The 23,408-nt window shown below is 32.1% G+C and overlaps 1 protein-coding gene across 4 annotated transcripts in view; it reads right to left on the bottom strand.

The window, feature by feature from the left end:
- Positions 1-23,408, bottom strand: part of LOC149073969 (E3 ubiquitin-protein ligase Mdm2-like) — a 39,039-nt gene that overhangs the window by 5,514 nt on the left and 10,117 nt on the right. For 2 of the 4 annotated variants that reach the window (XM_089247044.1, XM_089247043.1), the window contains exons 2-9: positions 12,590-12,671; positions 12,313-12,384; positions 8,716-8,849; positions 7,149-7,189; positions 5,557-5,610; positions 5,332-5,462; positions 1,734-1,883; positions 735-863 (exon numbers count right to left, since the gene is read on the bottom strand). In XM_089247044.1, the coding sequence (XP_089103170.1) occupies positions 735-863; positions 1,734-1,883; positions 5,332-5,462; positions 5,557-5,610; positions 7,149-7,189; positions 8,716-8,849; positions 12,313-12,384; positions 12,590-12,670 (792 nt within the window). In that variant the 5' untranslated portion in view covers position 12,671. The remainder of the gene's footprint in view (positions 1-734; positions 864-1,733; positions 1,884-5,331; positions 5,463-5,556; positions 5,611-7,148; positions 7,190-8,715; positions 8,850-12,312; positions 12,385-12,589; positions 12,672-23,408) is intronic. The other 2 variants (XM_089247046.1, XM_089247045.1) reach the window with 1 other exon arrangement.

The following is a 23,408-nucleotide window of genomic DNA, read 5'->3' as shown; positions in this document are numbered from 1 at the left end:
AGAAAAGTGCTTTCAGTTTTTTTATTTGACCCATAATTAAAGAGTTATAAGGCTTTAAAAATTGATGACGCTCCAGCCAAATTCACAAAATGTACAACTTGCCATTTTTGAAGGTATTAATATTTTATTAACCCTAAGAGAAAATCGAGAAAGCGAAAACAAGTTTTATTTCTCTCTCGTGTATATTGTACTTCTCAAATTTTTATGGGATTGTTTTCAGTTTTGAGTGAGATAAAAAAAATGACTGCCCCAAAAATTCTGAAATTTTGCAGAAATGTTTAATTGATGTGTGCTAGTAAAATGAACCTCAGATTTAGAAATTAACCCATGGGAAGTTTTTTCTTTTTAATATCTAATTTGGATTTTTGAAATTTATAATAAATTTAAAAATTCATTAAAAAAAATTCTAATGAATAATCAGACATTCAAGGTTCATTTTATGAACACATTGTATAAATATTCCTACAAAATTTCAGAATTTTTGGTGCTGTAGTTTTTTTAATCTTACAGATGAGCTCAAAAAGTGTTTTTCTTGTTCACGTAAGCACTATAATTCATTATTATTTTTGAAAAAAAACAAAACAAATTAACTCGACTGACAAAATATTTTGCACAATTTCAAAATCGTATGACATATTTTTTAAAGTCATGTTTGAAAAACCAACTTCAGGAATTATGACACACTATGTTATGAGTGTGTGTATGACACAACACTCATTTTGAAAAATACTTACTGATGTAGAAATTTCATTATCAGAACTTTCAGAAACAGAAAAATCATCATTAGAAGATTCGTCAGCCATAAAAGCCTCATCACTTTCAGAAGCAGCTATTTCAGTGAGAGCAGTGAAATGCAGTATACCCTGTAATGCACATATATGTAGAGTTACTATTATATAAGTTTTCTAATTGGGAAAGATAGTGCAGCTACAAGTAAAATGAATGTTATTCACTGCAGCATTTTTTTTTATTTGTTTAGAAATCCCACTGCTCTATTTTTAGAATACTAACGCTTTTTATAATCAATCTATTGGTTGTTTCTACACTCTGTCCCAAAAGTTTACAGAAGCTCAAAAAAAGTTGTTTTTCAGACGAATGAAAATAAATGCACGAATGTGTAAAAAATATTGAATTACAGACATGTTGCTGGCATTCAACAATAACTCATTTGAAAGAAAAAACATTTTTATACCCCAAAATAAAAAAAAATACGAATGAAAAATGAAGACCATCGCAGAAGTTTATAGAATTTTAAATACGTTGTAATTTCTGACAAACCCATGTTAATTAGTAACTGATAATTTTCCTATTTTAAACGACATCAAACCAGTGAGCTTTCATTGCAGGAACTAAACTTTGGAGTTAGTTGGTCGAAATTATACTATTTGGTTTCTATGGCATGTTTCCAGGTGTTCAGCGAGATGAACTGTCACCCACTGTAGTAGACTTTTGAGTCATTATGCTCCACAACCTTTTTATTTAGCTGAGATCAGGACTCAGTGGTCACATTTTTCATTTTGAAATTAGGTTTTTGCAATGTTGGACACATGCACGGGAGCATTATCTTGATGAAAAACACCAGTTCTGTGCCTTCTACAATTTAACCAAAAACTAATTTGTTCCCCACTAATTTCATTTCACTTCGAATATTCACCAGTGATAAATGTTCCTTCAAATATCTTCCCAGTTTCTTAGTGTTTTATGACATTCTTTTCCAGGGGGTTGTAGATTACCTCTATCTCACTATCAGTAGAAAAAGATGATTCACAGCTGCTAGAATCATCAGCTTCAATTTCATATTCAACATCATACATTTCAGCAAATATATTTTCACCAGAAAATGAAATGTCTGACTCGCTGTCGGATGAATCTGAACCATCATCCTGAAAATTAAAAGAAAAAAAAAATTTTTTAAAAACATTTCAAATAAATAAAGGCAAAATGCCCAACAAGGTGGCTGAGAAAAAGATGCTCATAACAAATATGGATATCATATTTCTAAAATACAGAAACCCCCAATTAAAAACTCAATTACAAAAACTAGAAACAATATATATATGAAAAGGCGAAAGATGAGAAGTTATTGAAAAATTGTAAAAAGGAAAAATATGGATCAATGAGGAGGTCGTTCTCAAGGGGGAACCCCCCTATTGCTCCAAACTGCAAAAATGTTTCTAATGATGGTAAGCCTAATAGGCATAAAATTACCATCAGTTCCCCCGACATTTTTGCGATAAACAAGCTTTGGAAATCAAACAGCAAAAATGACAATATACAATTAGAATCAAAATATGAAATAACAAATGAGTTAAAAATACAAAAATATATATACACAAAGTGTGTTAAAAATTGAAAAATGAGAAAACTTGAAGAAAAACATACCAAGAGTAAGACTCTTTTTAAAGCATGCCACCTGAATGGACTATAAGAAATGTGTGGGTGAAATTTTGAAACCCAGAAAAGATGGAAATCTGTTGTCACTCAAGATATTTAAAAATTCAGAATATGCTTCTAAAAAATCCTTAGCATTATTGCAAGTTTTTTTAATTCTTGAAAGTTGTCCAACACATTTCTTATAGTCCATTCAGGCGGCATGCTTTAAAAAAGAGTCTTACGCTTGGTATGTTTTTCTTCAAGTTTTCTCATTTTTCCATTTTTAACACACTTTGTGTATATATATTTTTGTGTTCTTAACTCATTTGTTATTTCAAAGTTTGATTCTAATTGTATATTGTCATTTTTGCTGTTTGACTTCCAAAGCTTGTTTATCGCAAAAATGTCGGGGGAACTGATGGTAATTTTATGCCAATTAGACTTACCATCATTAGAAACATTTTTGCAGTTTGGAGCAATAGGGGGGGGGGGGGCTCCCCCTTGAGAACGACCTCCTCATTGATCCATATTTTTCCTTTTTACAATTTTTCAATAACTTCTCATCTTTCGCCTTTTCATAATATTTTATTTCGGGTTATGTGTATAAAGCTGTGGCGCAATACTCTAACTTTTGAAATTTTTCATTGAAATCTGTTTTTGAAATTTTTCATTGAAAGCTGATTTTGTTAATTTTCTCGTTGATGCATACTATATATATATAAATTATACAATGCCCATAAAATATATATTTATGGTTGTCTTATTCTAAGTATGGATAGCTTCTCGATTTACCCCAACAGGTAGGATTCTATTTTCAGCTTCCTGTTTTACTTATCCTAGAAATTTACCCGGACATAACCTCTTCCACAGAAAGGGATAGGTATGCACCACACAACAAAATATAATCAGTAAATTGTTAATTTATGCAAAAGATTACAATTAATATCATTTTTTAAAATATTTTTGTCAGAATCAAAAATGATGGAACCCTGATAGCTTCAAAAATTTTCTTGTTACTGTTTCGCCTGAAGCAATTGTTGAGGACGTGTACTCTAAAAAAATTTGGGATAATTTGGCCAGCAGGAGACAAACAATATTTATGTTAGTTCAATGTTTTCTTCCTATTCTCACACACAAGTCCTTCATACAACAGAGTCAAGACCAAGACGACTTTCTGGGAATTGGTATTCCCAAAACTCAAAATATACGTACAGATTTTATGAGGGTCTTCCTCCAAGGATGCTGAACTTTTGAATAGTTCAGTTGCATACTTTGTCCCCCCCCCCGGTCTCTCTTCTTTTTAATATCGCAACTGAGCTTCATTATGTCAGATTCTTATCGCTTTTCTGAATAAGGAAAAGACAGCTCACCAGGGGTGGCTTATGCAAGGTTGTAAGGGGCAGCAGCATTTTCAAAATTTTAACACAGTGAAAATTCACATATGACATCACGCTTTTGAGTCATACCACAACAACAGAGATGTTGAGAAAACTTGAAATAAATAGACATTTCCTACGTCCTATGTCAGGGTCTCTAGGCTGGAATCTTTCACGAGCCCCAAGCCAGATTTTAAATTGTGGACCCTTCTACAGTAATTTTATAGCGTGAAAAAAAGATGGTATGGATAGTCCCGGGCCCCCGGGATGGAGCCCTGTCAACTCTTTCCTTGTGGGTCACGCCCCTCCCTCATAACTTATCACAACAATTCCCAACAAAAAAAATTTTTTTTTGTTCTTTCATCTCAGATTTAACGTCTCTCCAGAGTGGATGGAAATCATTTTCTTTGACCAATGAAACTTTTTTTACGCATTCATCATGGACGTGCCACCCCATGCAGCCACAATAGGTTGCATGGCCCAAGAGCCGCACCTGTATTTTATGAAAAGGGACAAGTATGCATTTTGGTTTCCTCACCCAGTATTTTTTCCGGAATGATCCGGAAGTGAAGGAAAAAATTTGGCTTCTTACTTATCCGGTCTCTGGAGTACCAGAAACACCTTTGAAATAAATTTCTTAATAAAAATAACCTCGTTATACATCCTCTTTACATGATAAGTGACTATGGTTCCCTAAATTAAGTGCTGTTTTAGGGATTAAATTACGCAGCATTAGGAACGGTAAAATAATTCTGGATCAAAAAGCAGAAAAATCTGCTTCAAAACCGGGGTGTATAGTCACCATCATTTTGCATGGTAAACAATGGTGTGCGGCTTTCTTCTGAAAAAATAAGGTTTATCTGGAGGTCCGCTTGACTGAAGCTCTGCCAGCCTCCCACTAGGGTCGCCTTTAGGGGCGGCATATGAGGCTTTGCACTCGGGTGGCAGGTAAGCTTGAGCCACCCCTGCAGCTCATACATGTTAAAATAATGAATTCACGATTTAAATTATTTTCACACTATATGTAACTCAAATATATTTTTTTGACACTTTTATCTACAACAAGTGAGGATTCTTGTTCCAAAGAGTGAATGCAGACTTTTTGGACATCCTGTACATTGAAGAAATTTTCAAAATTTGTTAAGGGTTCCACACGAGCTTTCACGTTGGAAAACCCTGACCTAAGCAATATTCGGCCGGCCAAATATTCGTCCCATCTCTGATGCAGTGTCTCAATAAAATGATCTTTTTACAGTGACATTTATTTCTCGGTCTGCAGAATAATTATTATACTGAGATTTCACTATATATTCTAAAATTTTACACTAAAAATAAGGAAAAAAATAAAAAAATATATCATGAATTTTTTTTAAACACATTTGTTACAATAAGTTTCACATGGGCCTATACAAAGAATAAATAAAAATAATAAAATTCAATTAACAGATATTTGAAAGTAATAAGATAACAATTGTTTATAATTTTAGTATTTCCTTTCATTGATTTCTTTGAAATTTTCCCCTTTTTAAATTTTAATTGTAACTCTAGCAAAGTTTGACACATGTGTAAAGTTTCGTCTCACTTCAATGTCACTGCTACATGAGCTGTCATCTGATACTAATGGTGTTAATCGATGACGTGTGTCACTGCAAATGTATTTGGTTGGCATTGTGTTAACAGGAGATGAAGCAGCACAAACATCATTGAAAGTTCCTGCAAAGAAAATGTCAGATGTTTTGAATTTAATGAGCAAAATGTATAAAAAATTCAATTTATTATAAATGTTCCAAACAGAAAAATTTAATACCTTTTTTCCGTTTTGCAATGGTTTTATTCTCAGGTAACTGGAGCAATTTTGCATCTAAGAAAGACCAATGAACAAATGTGAAATATGTAAGCAAGAAATCTGGTTAGAAAAATATATATATATATTTGGGTACCAAATAAAAATATCTTTGTTAGGAATCATCAGATGATGAAGCAATAAAATTTGAATTTTGACAATTTCAATTCAAATTCCCATTTTATGGTACAAGGTTATCTGAAATACACAAAATTGGTTAACCATTTTGAAATATAAGTAGTTTTTAGTTTCACTTTGATGCTATTTACATGTATTAATAATCTCTATCTTAGAAACATGATCTTTATCCACAGGCTGTTTTCTCTTCAAACTAAGAATGCACAACCCAAGGCAAGGATAACTATAAATGCAACTCAAAAAGCAATTTAAAACTAGCATACATAATCAACTAATTCAAAGTTTTCTGGCTTTTTGACGTATGTGGCATAAAGTTTTGGTCTTTTGACGGTTCATTTGCATGGGTGGTGAATATTTTCAAGAAATAAAATCTTACATAGTGGTGGGGAAAAAGCTACTTCTTCTACCTACGCGTTCTGCCTGCTTGAGTAACACGCTTTGTCAGGATTGATCCGTTGAGAAATGTTTTCCCCATTGGCCGAAGTTGTTCCCAAGGGTTCTAGATAGTGTGACTCAAGCAGGGAGAAGGTGTAAGCAGTAGCCTTTTTCCTGCAGTTACGTAAGATTTTATTTCTTGAAAATTTTTGCTACCTGTGTGAACGAAACGTCGAAAGACAAAAACGTTATTTCACGTCGGCTAAAAGACATGAAAAATTTGAATTCTGCTTCACATGATGGCCATGAAAGCCTTGTTTGTTTTATAATCAACTAATGTTTTTAATACTGTGTCAGGTAGAAATCAGACATCTTTTGATTCCTGGAGTGACAGCTCGGCTTATTTTAATTGGCTTGATTTGGCATTAGAGTATTTTTACGAGCTACAATTTGTACTTCAAGAGAGGCTTAAAAAACAGCAGTATGTCTTTCAAAGAGAAAACTTAGAAAGACACCTGCACCTCACACTACTTTAGAAAAATTGCTTATGTATTCTCATTTATTTTAAGTTGGAGATTGATTTGCTTGAAGTTGAAACATTTTGATAGTCGACTTTCAGATAGCATGAAATTATCCCAAACCTGTTGCTTTATTAATATTATACTTTATTATTTTCTTCCTAACAAGAAATAAACATCACATTATAGAATACAAAAATTAGAATATGATGTATGACAACATTAGAAAAACTCTTTTTGCAACTTCTTCCTAATGTCTGAGAGTATAATTAAAAATTCTAGTTACAAAGGCAAATGATGAAAAAATATTATTCTGATCCTACATATTTAAAGTGTGTTACAAGTTGGTTACGTATAAATACAAATAAGACCTGTTGAAAAAAGGTATTTTCAACCAGTTTTCTATTATTGAAAGTCTGGCAGATGTATCCTGAAATTGCAAGATGCTTCAAAACATATTAATGATAGGATCATTTGTTATAATGGAGATGAAAAAAAAACTGAAATGAACAGTTAATCACTTACTCTCACGATTTTCAGCAAGCAACAGACGCAACAAGATCCGCCTAATATGGATATCAGACATTTATGCAAACAGAAAGTAGCATACAAACTTCATAATCAGAACATGAAAATGAAATTAATGATCTTGGTAACAAACAGAAAGTTTGAAATTATTTTAGTAATAAACCTCCAATAAGATAAAAACACTCACCATGGGAGATTTATATCTCAATATTGTAAGAATTATTTGAAAACCACACACACTTCGAATGATTTAGAATGTATAACTTGTACAGAAAAACACTATACAAAAGCACTTTTTCACTATACATTTGCTTTTTGTGATAGATTTAATATCAAAAACCGGTTTTCAATCTAGACACAATAAAAATTAGTCCCTTGAGTCTTTAAATTTATTTAAGACTATTTTTTGTGAATTTCTGAAAGGGAAAAGTTCACACGTTGTTTGCAGATCACATAAAATTATGGTTTTTGCAATCCATTGCAGGACATTAGATCACATAAAACTACATTTGAATAAACTGATGGTGGGTTGTGAAAACTTAAAAATATACATTATCTTACCTAAATTTGCATTAACCCCTTAACGTACAGGTCCCCAAGTATATAGAAGAAATATATATTTGTGCTAACACCCTTCTCTTGAGACTCAATATTGGTAATCCTGTTAAAGAAATTTTTTCCCCCTTTATTGCCACGGTTTGATACATAAAAAAACATTACATACATAGGGAAAGGGTAGCTGGAAGAGGGAAAAAGAATGGAACACCTGTTCGAGAAATCTTTTTTCCTTTAATTTTCTATGCGTTAACAATGATACCACTTTTTGAGATTTATCTCTGCCAGTTCAACTGCACATTGTCGAAATTTGTTGCCAAAAGCCTATACAACCATTTCCTTTATATGTAAAGGGTTTAACATGTTTGTTTACATTGATTGGTATTTTACATGATATCATACATTAACTGATCATGTTAAACCAGTGATGGTTTAAACAATTCTAGTTACTTTCTTAAGTGGTAGTGTTAAAAAATAAATTGTGTGTGAACAGATTTCTTTTGCTATTTTTTGGTTTTGATTATCCCTGTTGATCATGATTTTGCATCTGTATTACTGGATATATCTTTTTAAATAATAAAGATTACATTTCCAGGTAAGATGGTGAAATTTGGTTGGGAAAAGAAACAGAATTTTCAAGTTATAGAAATTTCACAAAATAATTAAATTTAAAGCGCTTTAAAAAAAAAAAAAAAAAACGCCTGTATCTTCCCAAATTATGTTTGTGCAATGCATAGCTGCCAACTTTGGAGAATGAGAATTATGGAGGTTTATGCACTGAAACTCAATTTCATACAAAAATTTTGGGTATTTGATGCGTCAATGGCACCATCATATGCTTTATAGTAAATTCCAATGTCTCTATCAGAGGTGCCACTCTGGTCTGATATGTGCTAGATTAACAAGTCCATTGTATTTATTTTTGTGTATGTGAACATTTGCAAACCAAAACATACTGCAGTTACATAAAAATAGAGAAGAATGTCAACTGTTTGCAACAATCTCTTACTTGATTTCCATCAATGAGAAAATCTTGACTCCCAGAAGTTCGCTAAGCTCGTCATTTGATGCATCTATTATCACAGGATTTTGAGCGTTGAACAGTTTTTTCCCATAAATGTATTCTTTTGTTGCTTCAAGCACCTACAAAAGAATGAAATATTATTTGATTAAAAATGTGAGTATATTAAAACTGAGTGTAAGAGAAGAGTTACCTATACACACTGAACTTGATAAGACAAACATATTTAAATAAAACCAGAAAAAAAATTTCGTTAATAATTTAGTTACATTGGCTGCATATACATACCTGGAACCTCAGATACCTTCAAAACATATTAGCCAGCCTCACTGATAACCAAGGTTGGGTTTTCTACGTCAAAAATAGGTTTTTCATGTCGAAAACCTATTTTGTTATGACAAGATGATGCATTTTATTGATATGATTACAGATGCATTTTAATTGCCGAATACGGAATTTGTTCAACTTTTTAAGTTATCGAAAGGTTGTGTGGGAGAGTGGAAAACAGAGTGCTGGAGTCTATAAATAGCACATATATGTTGGAAACAGGGATAAAATATCAGATCATCTCGATAAAGTTTGATAAATTTTGCTACATTTTTCAGTGATTATGCGTAATTCTCAAGTTTTCAATCCATAAATATCATGATTGATAGGTCGTAAATACTTCAAATTTTTTACATTATGGAAAATTGTAGATTTGACAATTTTTCTAAGCTTAAAAAGTGAGAGAAAATTGAATTTTTCACACAAAATATGTGAGAAAAAACTCTTAATCGGCCAAAATATAATTGTACACAAGTATAAAAATCATTATTAACCTGCTGCTGCATTTGTTTTTTCCCCACACACTTCAATGTATGTAAAAGAAGCCAACATTACAGAAGTGATGTTAGTTTTTATTATTACTGTGTATTATCTGAGCATTTTGCCATGAAAACTAATTTGAGTAAAAAAGAAGCATATGATAAAAATTATTGTTAATCTTGCAATGTTAGCTTTACTTACATACATAATGTAAACATAACAATGACTCATTTATCACATTAGCTATAGATTGACGATTATGCATAATGACCTGCAAATGTGATAGATTCACGGTACGTGAGCAAAATTTATCAAACTTACCGAAATAGCTGATGATTATTCATAACAGCTCTTTAGCACTTCCATCATAACATATATAGCATAGCCACTCTTTGTGAAGGGGGGGGGGGGCAATGTGCTCCATCCATGTGGACGTGGGAAGACAGAATCTTTGATTCGAATCATATCGGATAATTAAGTATGAATACAGTCAAACCTCGTTAATGAGTCACTCTTGAGAGAGCAAAAATATGAGTTAGTAAGCGGAGTGACTCGTTAAACGGAGTAAGCCATAGCTGTGCCAATTCCTGTCTGAGGACAATTGGGACTTCCAAAAAGTGACCCGGTAAGCTGAGTGACGTGTTAACCGGGTGACGCACTAACGAGGTTTGAATGCATATGTTTCTGTTTTTACTGCAACATGGCTCAAAAAAAGCATTATGCATTTATCATTTTTTTGCAACCATGTTTACATTTCCTTAACCCTAGATTCATAAACATTCGTCTCACAGACTGCACAAAACACTTGTAACTTTTAAAGCGAAATAGATAGAAAGATGAACTTCTAAGTACCTTCCTAGATTGTTCAATAATTAGTATTGCGCTTGTCGCATGTCAGAGTGCACTTATGCTAATGGAGTTAGTGAGTAGGTCGTCTCACAGACGAATGTTTATGAATAGTGTTGCGATTGTAGAGTAGGTGCAAATTGCAGAAACGGGGGAAAATTGCAGAAGTTCTTAATGAAACTTCTTCCGTTGATCAAACACAACCCTGTTGATCTCAGAAAAAAATTTGTGCCTTCTGCGATTATAAAATCGCAGAAGGCATTGGTTCTGTTGCACCCAATGTAAAAAATTCATGTGCATGGATCACAGCGGTTTATTATGTGTTGATTGCTCAGAATAACTATTGTGTTCATTTTCATTTCAGAAAATTAATGATTAATAAATAGCTTTTCAGATTTAAAGTGTTTTGTTGCTCCTTGTATTCTATAAAACAAAAATCGTCAATATAATATGTTCGTCTCAGAGACAAATGTTTATGAACAGTGTATCTCCCATGCATGTTTATGAATCTAGGGTTAAATGAACTCCGCCATTTTTTCAGGCTAGCGCCATTTTAAAATTTCTTTTCCTTTTTTCCCCCCATCTTGTCAACACCACATTAATTTTTAGCTAGGCGCTGATTGGTCAGTGGCAAAATTTCCCGTAAGGGAAATGTTTCGGCCTGTCCATCGTCACGTGACCTTAACAATTGCATCGCGATTACCTTAGGAGCTTGATTCTTAACACGCTTCTTATGAATCGATTCTTATGTATAGATAATTGGTTATTAAGAATCAGAAGGTGGTATATATACCCCCAGTCCTCACAATCTCCCATTTAAAAAAAAAAGGTTTCTCCGCATAGAGCAGGCGGATCTACAACATGATACTGACATAGCATGAAAATTCAAGTATTTCTGTCTTTACTTCAGAAAATGGGAGACAGATGGCAGCATGAACACGAAACAAGTGCAACTTTAACATATAGATACATTAGGGCTACACATTCTGGCATGTGCATATTCGTTAGAAATTCTGAAGAGGAATGTGTATGAGAGGTGCATGTATGGTTAATTAGTGATAGTCCTCACAGTGAGCCCATTTTTCCAAACATCATCGATTCGAATGATCTGGTGCATGAATCTTGTGAGTGCAGTGATAAAGATTCACAGTATGGCACGGTATATAATGTCTACATAACTTTTTATTACTCAGATTCTTTTAGTAAGCAGATTTTTTTATGCTAACTCGGATTCAATGAGAAACTAAAAGGAAAGCAAAAGTGAAAAGTAAATACAAGGAAAACCAAAAAACAGTTTATTTTACCATAACATACAGGGTGTCCCAAATTGTTTGCACAGCAGATATCTCCGCAACTATTGACTTAAAAAAAAAGAAGCATACTTTCAATTACAAAGAGTTTTCTAATGATGTGTGATAATTTCCGAAGATGTTGTATGCATAAAAGAAAATAGAAAAATTAACTTTTCATGAACTTATTTTAGGAATGTGTAATGGAAGATGTAGAGGCAGGGGTCTGCCCAGACTTTTTTGTAAGGTCCTGTTTTTGTGAAAAGGGTCATTAATTTTGTGAAAATAATTTTGTGGGAAGCAAACTAATACAGTTAATCTATTACAAAAGAAATGAAATGCTAAAGTTATAGTTTTGTTAATTTTTATTTTGTGAAGGGCTCTCAATTTCGTATCCAAAATTTTGTGAAGGGTCCGAAAACCGGACCCAAATTTTGGCTGGGCAGACCCCTGATGTGGAACATTATTCAGTCAAAAAACTGAGTTTGCTGAAATGCAACAGACCATTATTTGGCTGCATGCTTCAATTTTTGACTTTATGTTCTTGATATCAGCTAATTTTAAATATTGTACACGGAATATTCACACGTCATATTATACAAACAATGATACCCTCCAAACGATAAAACAGTCTATGAATTACCTGCTCTAATGTGTCAACAACGTCAATTTTTTTGTGATGAGATAATAATTTCTTTAACGCTGGAGGAATAAACTGTAAGAAATTTGAAAAAAAAAAAATGTAGAACACAGGAAAATTGAAAGTAATGTAAAAAATAAAAGATATTATTTAGGGTGAATTGACAATATTAAGATTTTTGTTTTTGTCGACAAACACAATTCTTGTGAACAAGACTCTTTTTGATAAAACTAATTGAACAAGTTTTTAAAACCTTGCAACTGCAAATATTTCTACTCACCATAGGTGTTTTGCAAAGCTTTTCATCAAATGAACCTTCTGTTTGTTCACTACTGGCTTGGGCACCAGTAGCCATGGCCATTCTAATATCAAAGAAACAACAGGAAAAAAAACTAAATTATTTTCTATTGTTTGTAGTTTATAGAAACTAGTGATAAATTTTAAACAAAGAACATGGCCAAAGAAGATTACCATGGTAAATTTTAAATTATGAAATAAGAATTTGCACTTTAAAAGGTTGACAATATTTAGTCATGCTCAGGAAATAAGATATCTATTGTAAGTTTGTAATACTTATCGATATAAATACCTTATTAAATACAAATTCAATAGCCCCACAACAGGCAAAAATTACCCAACGAAGTAGCTCTCTGACATAAGCATATAAATATGCCCATAAAAAATAGGTATGGATGTCAATTATAAATACACAGCAACCCGAACTCCAAGTAGTTAATGCAAATAATTCAAAACAATTAATAAATTTTAAAATTCTAGGATTAAATGAATTCATGAAATAATTAGAAATGTTAATCTAATGTGTCAAATCAGAGTTGGTGAAAAAAAAAAGGTTTTGGTTTAAATTTATACTTACAATAAATTCATTTATTGTTGAATAATATAATTTTTTAAATTAAACGTTCATGTTCAGATTCTTAGAAAAGTGTTCAAATTCCAAATAATTAAAAGAATAATTAATTTCACTTTTAATTGATCTATAAATATTTCTTATGATGCAACAAAGGCGAACTTTTGCAATCTGATATTATAATTTTGCATAAAGAATTATTTTGTATTTGAGAAATCCAGATAATATTATTAATCATATATATAAATGTATTTTGAAGTTTTTTTAACATGTTAATTATACAGTTATTTTACTAAAACAGTTAATTTTTTTTTAATTTGATTTTAACAGCATATATTTTAATAGACATATATTTAATATATATGATAAATATGAAATGGTTATACTTGTGTGGCAAGAAATTCTACATTATAATATTTATGCAGGCCTATAGATTTTTCACAAGAAATAATTTAAAATTGCTGATAAAAAGCCAGAATATGAGGCATCAAATCACAAAGAATGAAATAATTATCAGATACAACCTGATTGTTGTAGCTGAGGCAGAGGGAAGAGAGTAGAATTAAAACCTAATGTATATAATGCCTGGTGGGGATATATTAGATGTGATGTTTCTTGTTGTGATGATGATTGTAAAAAAAATAATAGCTTCTGTAAAGATATAAACCATAGCACACTGGTCTTTGTCCTTCAGAGGGCAGCTGATGTCTTGTTTGATTATAAGACTATCATCCCAGCAGGTGATGATAAAGTCACTGCTGCTGCTTCATTGAGAAAACTAAAACAAAAGTGTTAGAACTAAACTGCCCTCCCCCCATCAAATAATGCAAGTCTCAATTATGATCTTGCTCAAGACAGAGAATATGCTCCATAGAGTAGCCTACTCCAGGGTTAGCAAATTTTCCTTATGATAACACAATTTCCGTTTGAGCTAAATATTTTATATCATCATTTTGTAATTCAAAGTAAAATGTCAGAAAAGACACTTGAAATTTATAGTGTTGAAAAAGAAACTGGATCTGACTGTCATAAAAAGTGTTATGCAAAAGTGAAAAATCTGTTACCCATTACATCATTGGGTCCATCGGACAACAATCTTTTGATCTTGAGGAGTGGAGCAAGTTCTGAACATTTACCTACTGTGTTTAAGCATCATAGAGCTTTTTTCTCAAAGTATGAAATATACCCGGAAGCATACTTTAATCCTTTTAAATGTCATGAGAAAAAAATAAAAGGTTTAAAGATATTAAACTTGTATTTTTCACAGAAAATAAATGAAATAGATGGTTTTACGAAATCAATTCTAGGGCAAAAAATATGCCATGCTTGTAGGGACAAAGTGAATAAACACATCAATAAATTAGGTGAACAAACTGAATATTGTGAAGAGATGAACAGTGATATTGATGTAGAAATAATTAACTTGGAAATGTCAATTTTGAAACAAGAAACACTTGAAGAAATAAATTCATCTCTACAGAACATACAAAAGAGTTATCAAAACTTCATAGGGTAGGTCCACAGTGCAGGTCAAACTATGCCAAAAGAAAAGTTGAATCTGCCTATAACACTTTAAAATCAAAGGTTTGTAAAGTTTTTAAAGAATTACCAGAAAATGAATCTCAAAGCACACTTAATGAAGATATTAAACAGAAAGCAAATGATATTATTTTGATAGAGTTAATTCGAAAAGCGACTCAATTTAACCATCACAACAAGGGAAAAGTTTCAAATTTAAACTCTGGCCCCTGCTTCATGGAATAAGGAAAAAAATCTGCGAAGAGTTATGTCACTGAATATGCTGTGCGAAAAGCCGGAGAGCTTTTTTAAATGAAAAAGCAAAGGTGAGCCATTGTGTTTTTATTATAAAAAGAATCAAAAATTAAATTTTAACAATTTTTTTGAAATCTAATTTTTTAATGCAAAGGTTTAAATTTTCTTTCCTAGTCATAATCTACATTTTTTTGTGAGCATTTTAGTGGAAATTTTATTTCAATGTATTGAAAATCTGCAAAGTTATGATATATTTTCACAAATAATATGGCTTGAATGGGGCTAGCCTAAGAGACGTCATTTGTGAGGTTAGAAAACATTTTTTTCTTAAAAAGTTTTTGAGATATGTACATGAAATTTTGCATGGTCAACCAGAATGGTAGAAGTAATAAACAAAAAATAATAATTGGAATCTGGGATGATAGGTTGCATTTCAGTACCTAGTTGAATGATTTGAAATCGGAGCGATCCAGTCTTATTTCGATGAATTTTGTGTTGCGAGCCAGAATAAATATATTAATGGTCAAAAAACCATTATTTTTTTTCCTCCAGTATTTTATTTCATATATTTATGAGAAATTTAAAATAAAAGTTGTTTTGGTAACTGCTGTGCCTCTGGTCTAAAAATACATTAAAAAAAGTGTATTTTTTCTAACGAAAAATTCCACAAAAACGAAGTTTACATAATTTTTGTGCATGTAAATTTCAAATGTAAGCGTATGAATTATTTTTATTCATATTCTGTATATTTTTGTGAACACTTTAGTGAAAATATCACTTGAGTATATTGAAAATAGAAAAAGTTATGATTTATTTTCTCAAACAATGCCACTTAAAAATTGAGCCTCGGAAAAGTCATCTGCATCATTTTTTGATAAATTTCAACATTTTTTTGCTCAATAAGTTTTAGAGATATGCAAATAATATTTCACACAGTTAATAAGGATGGTAAAAGCAACAAATAAAAAAAAATCATTAAAATCTGACTCTATGGGTGTCATTTTGCTGGGTGATTTGAAATGACCCCAAAGGCTTGCTTCTATAATCAAGGAAGTTACATCTATGTTATAAGTAGTTGAAATATATTGTGGGATTTTATATAATTTGCAGAATGGATTATTAGATAGTCTATTTGCCTAATATAGATAGTCTAATAGAATATTTGCAGAATAAACTATAGACTTTGCAGATTATACAGTATATTTGTGTGCTGCTGTGGTGGTCGAGTGGTCATAGTGACGGACTCGCATCACGAGGTCGTCAACTTATACTAAACAATTATCATCTTTATACCCAAGGGATAGGGTTAGAGTAATTGCTTTTAATCTAATAAAGGGAAGAACTTATTTCATATAGATGAATAAGTGTTTAGTCATGCACAGATAACTGAAAAATATGTAATCTATATATATAAAAAATAACATATCCTGACTGATTCATAATCATCCAGCCAAAAACGCTGAAGCTATAAATATCAAATTTGGTCAATAATATTATTTCATGACGTAAAAACTCGCTAAGAAGGGGTTTTTCACTCGAATGTAACCAATAGGCTTATTGGCTGTTTTTTTGTTGTTGTTTTTTGAAGTTTTGTGAAAGATCCAAATTCCGTATGAAAATAAATTTAAAAGGGATCTTTTAAAACATTTTAGGGATTTTTTTAATAGTAAAAGGGAAATTTTAAGTTTCCCATTGCAAAAACCATGACACCGAGCAAGCCATCACCAATCATAACCAACCAGTAGGTTTAAAGTCCTTGGGTTAAATTACCTCTTAAAAAAATCAAATCTCAAACCAAAAAATCTCAGTCGGACGCAAAACGGACATAGGGATAAAGCCAATACACGCAATCGTGTTAATTTTGGATTTTGAAAGGCCGAATTGATGCTTGCTGATTGGCGAATTTTGCGTTTACTTCCCAAAAATGAAATCTTTTTTTGTGATTTGACAAAATGGTGACAGTTTGCAAAAATGCTTATGAAGGAGCAGGTTGCTTTTTTTGGAGGAGGGAGTAAATTCTTGGGGAATAATTTTTTCCCTTAATGTACGGATTTTTACAATCACAGGCAAAATTCGGGAGATAAAAGAATTTTTCGGGAGTCTGGGAGGTAGAGTAGAAATCGGGGAGACTTGGCAGCTATATAAGAGTAACTGCACTTTCAAGCAGCTTTAGGGAGATCAGAACGACTCGACTTTCTTCCAATCCAAAGAACAAAAACTTGCACTTGGCCAAAAATTTTTTGTTTTAACAGTTTTGTACCTACAAACCCCAAAGCAGAATTTTTTGTGATGTTCTGCAACACAAGCCTCCAGCTGACTGAAAATGTTCGGGAAAATGTGTAAAAATTCACATATACACAATAGCGTTTTTTTTTTTACACTTTTCTTAAAATTCTTCCAGATTGTTCTGCAACAGCACTGGTTGTTCTGTGACGGACGTCACACATTTCGGCATATTCTGCTTTGGGGCCTACAAATAGACCAAATATGCCTTCCACACACATTTCCACATTAGACAGTTCCCTCTTAAAGAGGTTTGCTATGATTGAAAAAGCATTAATTATTCTCAAGACTATTTGTTCTGTTTAAAACATGTTTCTGCCTCATACAGTGTCAGTCTTAGACAAGTTTCACTGTATATAGATATAAGGAGATAGGACAAGTTTCACATGTCCTGGCTGACTGACTGATTTATCATTTTGGCATAAATTTGCTTCGTTAACACAAGAACATAAATGCGCTTTTTTGAAAAGTCATAGAACTGAAATATGTTTGAATTATAAAAAATTTTTGAGACTGTTGGAAAAAAAACCTGAATCTGTAAAAACTCTAGCTTGATTACCTAGTTTTGTCATCTAGCTGCTACGCAGTCGTAACATTTTCACATAACAAAAATCCAGGTTTGGAACCCGATAATACACAATGGTGCTCAGATAAATGAGATTTTCTGAAATTTACATACTCTGCGTTGGCTATCCTTTAGAAAAAAGCTCTATTGCATTAGGTTAGGTGACTCTTGAGTCATGTGGCCACATGGGGTGCCGTTCTAGGAAGGGTGCTGATTCCAAGATGAAAGGGCAAAAAAAATTAAGGAAAAGTATTTCTGTGAGTTCTAGGAGGGGCGCCAACTCTGAGATAAAAGGGTGAAAAAGTTTTTTTTAAAGAAATATTGGGATAGGGAAAAATTGGGAGGTGGGTAGAGAGGTGCCAAAAAACAGGTCCAGCATGGGTAGAGATTTTGTCTTAAGCTGCCTTAGCTATGATGATCAGCAGACCTAGCACACATTAGCGATTTTGAGGATAGATAGTACCACCTACTGGACACAGGCACACCGTTATGTTCCACCCACACAAATCTGACATAGCTCACATATTTAGGTGTGAAATATGCAGCAATTAAATGGTGAAAGACCAGGGTTGTGGACTATCAGGGAGAGAAAAAAACAATCCCAGCTGGAAATTGTTCAAAGGATTTATATGAATCAGTAGGTGAATATGAATCGGAATCATTTGCTTCAAATTTAATCAGAAGATATTATTGATAAAGCTAATATTTTTTAAAATATAAAATCAATTAGAAGAGAAATAATAGATTGATTTATACATAGGCCTATAATGTGCTAACTCTCAATTATATATGAATGGGTCACTCCCAAAAAAAGTGTACAAACCAGGGTTGGGGTTTTGGACAGGACACGTGGGATAAACTGTCCAAAAGTGTCTGAAACTGTCCAAAACCTCCAAGTTTCAACAAGTTATGTGGAAACCTTTAGATTTTTTGGGTTTTTTTCATGATACTAACATATTTAAAAAAAAAATACTAGCAGAAAATAAAACTAATTAAATCAAAAATATTTCAAAAAGGTGTCATTTGGTTTTTTTAAGTTAATTGTTGAACCAAATTTATGGTTTTAGGCTGGAAATCTGATAGTAAATTAACATCACTCATATATAACTGTTTCAATAAACTGTTTTCAATTTTTTAGTTTGTTGTAAATGTTATTTCTACTTCACATCTTATTTTTCATTTATGATTATGAAACAGGTACTGTATTTAGGACAGTGCTTGTCCAAAACCCTGCCGAATCTGTCCCCCCCCCCCAAACACTTTTCTTTAAAAAATTCATTATATTGAAGGTACCAAATATGCAGTCACAGTTATAATTATTGCATTATTGTGAAAGTCGACATAAATATTATTTTTTATTAGATAGCAATATATCTGAATATATAGGTGTGTAATGTTTATTTGATGCAAATTGTTCTATTTTGACTTTTCAAACTTTTTCCTTTAAATTTTCAAGTGAACTTTCTATTTTACATTCTCAATTTTCAAAAACTAATTATAAATAAAGGAAAATATCCAAAGAAAATGAGGCCACTATGTAGCACCTACACATGACTAACAAAACACAATTTCACAAACACTGATAACACCTACATGATTATAAAAGACTTCAAGACCCAAAATTTTTTTTAAATTTAAAGTGTTGCTCTTATGAGAGTAGAAGCTAATATTTAACCGAATAAATTCAAGCTATATTCACAACTCTATCACATAGGGGACAGCAATAAGAAAAACACTGGAAGAAGGCTTATCAAAAGACAAAAAAAACAATGTGTTTAAGACAAATTTTTGTGTCCCCCAAGTTATACATCAATTGAAAGAATATTTTCAAATTTTATCTTAGAAATCATCTTGGCACAGATAAGGCAGCTAAATTAGTTATGTGCTATCAAATGTTAAAAGGCGCAGCTGCGCTTGATTATTAGTGTTCGATTGTTATGCAAGTTTAATTTCATTCTGTAGTCTATCTATAGGTCATTCCATGTGAAATCAACACAATTTTTATATAAATTTTAACTCACCATCTCAGATTTTGATGAAACTTGGCACAGAGGTAGCCTACATGTAGATAAAGAAAACTACCCAATTTCATTAAAATACGTCAACCCATTTTGAAAATATGGCGATGTGAAGTTGTCAAAATTCACCAAAAAACACCCCACTTCCATAATTTCAAATTGCTGTTGCAACTCCCCTAATTAAGCTAAAATGATGGGACATGTGTCATTTTGCAGCACTTTCTATGGGCTTTTTTATGATATGCAACACAATATGGGTTTGAGATGAAATGTTTTTTTTAAATTAAAATTAAAATTTAAATTTTGAATTTATCAAAAAGCGCATCTTCAAAAAATTTCAAAAAATTATATACAACACTTCACATTATTGTTAACTATTTCCCTAAGTATGAAAGTGGGACTGTCATGGGTTTACTACTTTATAAAATTTCAAAAATACATATTTCACTAAAAAAATTGGCATTTTTGTAAAATTTATAGATTTAAGCAGAAATATACATAACTTACCCATAAATAAATTTTCATTTCTTTCATAAATTTATTTTTAATGTGTTTAAAATACAACTAGTGACTATGATGGGTGATTATTTTATGGTTTAACTAGTTTAAGCCACTTTAAACCAGTCCAACTGGTTCCAACTGCCTGTAGGCATAGGCAGACTGATCAGTCTTCATACTGATTCATTGGCAGTTGGATGTGAATGTTGTTGGTGATTAATGTGATGGTAATAAGTTTCTTTTTTAAATGTTAATATTTTGTGAGGTGTGGTATTAGTGAAAAAAAAAAAATATTATTTCAGTATATTTTCTTAGTGTTCTCTTCAGAAACTTTTTTCTATATTTTAATTGAGATCTGTGTGATATTATACAATGGAGAAAGAAAGATATCAGACACTGCAATGTTGCAATCCTTTAAAAAAACAATCATTCTGTGAAAAACATAAGGAGACTAAGAAATGTGCCTCAATGGATGTGTGGTATGTTTCCTGATATGCCAAAGATATCAAAAATTTGTGATAATTGTAGGAAGCAGATTGGTTCATTGAAAAATATGCAAGGAAAAAATGATTGCAGAAAATTTTTGGATGATGAAACAAGCTATGTTCCTCCACCTTCAGCTGTTGTGCAGACACTAAATATGTCTCTCCAGGAATTAGGAGAGTCCCCTGTGCGTAGTACAAAACTTCAGATGAAGAAGTATTCAACCAAAAAATTTAAAAGCATTGGGTTAGCACTTAAAAAACAACTATTTGCTAATGCAGAGGATTCCTCAGAAAATGAATGTGAGTCACTGGAACAATCTGTTATAGCTAATCTGAAAGCTAGCTTTTCCTCTAGTAGCAGGAAAAAGAAAGTAATGCTAGTGACTTGCTTGCCTGAATCTTGGCGTATAAGAAAGATAATGCGTGAATTCAATGCTCCTAACTACATGGTACGCCAAGCAAAATGGCTTTTGAAGGAAAGAGGTATGTTAGAAAATCCTGACCAAAAACCGGGAAAGAATTTGTCACAAGAAGTTGTGCAAACAGTACGTTCTTTTTATGAAAATGATGAAATAAGTAGAGTAATGCCAGAAAAGAAAGACTAACTGTGAAGGGGAAGGATGGAGATAAAACAGTAATATCTAAAAACTTATTTTGTGCAATTTAAAAGAAGCATATAAAATTTTCAAAGATAAATTTCAAGAAATAAAGATAGGGTTTTCTAAATTTGCAGAACTGCGCCCAAAACACTGCATTTTAGCAGGACATAGTGGAACACACTCAGTATGTGTTTGCACTACACATCAAAATGTCAAACTTATGATAGAAAATGCTAAGCTCGGTATGTTAACCAATGGAGAATTGGCCTCTTATAAACACTGTTTGGCAAAAATGCTGTGCAACCCAGCATCAATTCATTGCATTATGGGAAACTGTAGTTCTTGCCCAGGAAGTGACCCAATAAAAAATACACTACAAAATTCATTTGATAATAATATGGTTGAGAATATCACTTTTCAACAATGGGTTTCAGTAGACAGATGTAACTTAGAAACCATACAGAAGACATCATCAGAGTTTATCGAATTATTTTCTGAGAAATTGACCACACTGATACTCCATGATTTTCTAGCTAAGCAGCAAAGCTCTTTGGTAAATGAAGTCAAGGAAAACTTGAATGAGGGTGAATATGTTGTTAGATGTGACTTCTCTGAGAATTACACTTTTGTGATCCAAGATGAGGCCCTGAGTTATCATTGGTCAAGTGATCATGCAACAGTGCACCCCTTTGTAATGTATTACAAAGGAGAGAAGAAAACAGAGCATATGAGCTATGTCATAATTTCTAATTGTCTAGAGCATAACACTATAGCAGTTTACTGTTTTCAAAAAAAGCTAATTCAATTTTTAAAAACCAAATTTCAAACTGTACAGAAGATATATTGCTTTTCGGATGGTAGTGCAGCCCAGTACAAGAATAAAGAGAATTTTATAAACTTATGTTTCCACAAAGAAGATTTTGGCATTGATACAGAATGGCATTTTTTTGCCTCTGCACATGGAAAAGGACCTTCCGATGGTGTCGGTGGCACTGTTAAGAGATTAGCAACAAAAGCAAGTCTGCAGAGGCCATATGAGAACCAAATTCTTACTCCACAACAACTTTTTGATCGGGTAGTTAAAAACATTACATCTGTACACTTTGAATTTTCAACACAAGAAGAGTACATTGAAACTGAAAGATTTCTAGAACAACGCTTTAGTCAATCTGTTACCATCAAAGGAACACAGAGGTTACATGCCTTTATACCGATAGCATCAAGTACATCAAAAATATTAGTAAAAACTTTTTCAGGTACAACAGAATCTACTGTTGAAACAGTCACAAAATAATGGCTTTAAGAGATATTCATGGATATGTTACTGCCATCTACGACAGGAAATGGTGGCTAGCTTATGTTTTAACAAAAGACGAAGGTCTTGATGAAGTTAAAGCTACTTTCCTTCACCCAGCTGGCCCATCACTGTCTTATGCATATCCTACAAAACCTGATATTCTATGGGTATCTGTAAATGATGTTCTTTGTAAAGTAAACCCAGTAACACCAACAGGAAGAATATATCAAATTCCTGGGGATGATACTGTAAAAACAAATGAAGCGTTCAAAAAGACAGTGTAAATCTTAAAAAATATACTGTTTGTATCAGGTTTGGCAAGTGACATTTGAATGTATGTGTTAAGAGTAAATTTCAATGTGTACATAGATATATTAAGAATAACGACTAAAGATTTATTTATGGGTAAGTTATGTATATTTTCACTTAAATCTATAAATTTGACAAAAATGTAAATTTTTTTAGTGAAATATGTATTTTTGAAATTTTATAAAGTAGTAAACCCATGACAGTCCCACTTTCATACTTGGGGAATTAGTTAACAATAATGTGAAGTGTTGTATATAATTTTTTGAAATTTTTTAAAGATGCGCTTTTCGATAAATTCAAAATTTAAATTTTAATTTAAATTTTAAAAAAACATTTCATCTCAAACCCATATTGTGTTGCATATCATAAAAAAGCCCATAGAAAATGCTGCAAAATGACACATG

The sequence above is a fragment of the Pholcus phalangioides genome, unplaced genomic scaffold (assembly GCF_987345545.1).
Source record: "Pholcus phalangioides strain wild (caught in Gottingen) unplaced genomic scaffold, Ppha-v1.0 ptg000017l_1, whole genome shotgun sequence".
In the NCBI taxonomy this organism is placed as follows: Eukaryota; Metazoa; Arthropoda; class Arachnida; order Araneae; family Pholcidae; genus Pholcus; species Pholcus phalangioides.
Note: the sequence above shows the minus strand (reverse complement) of the source record. Positions and strands in the feature narration are given on the sequence as shown.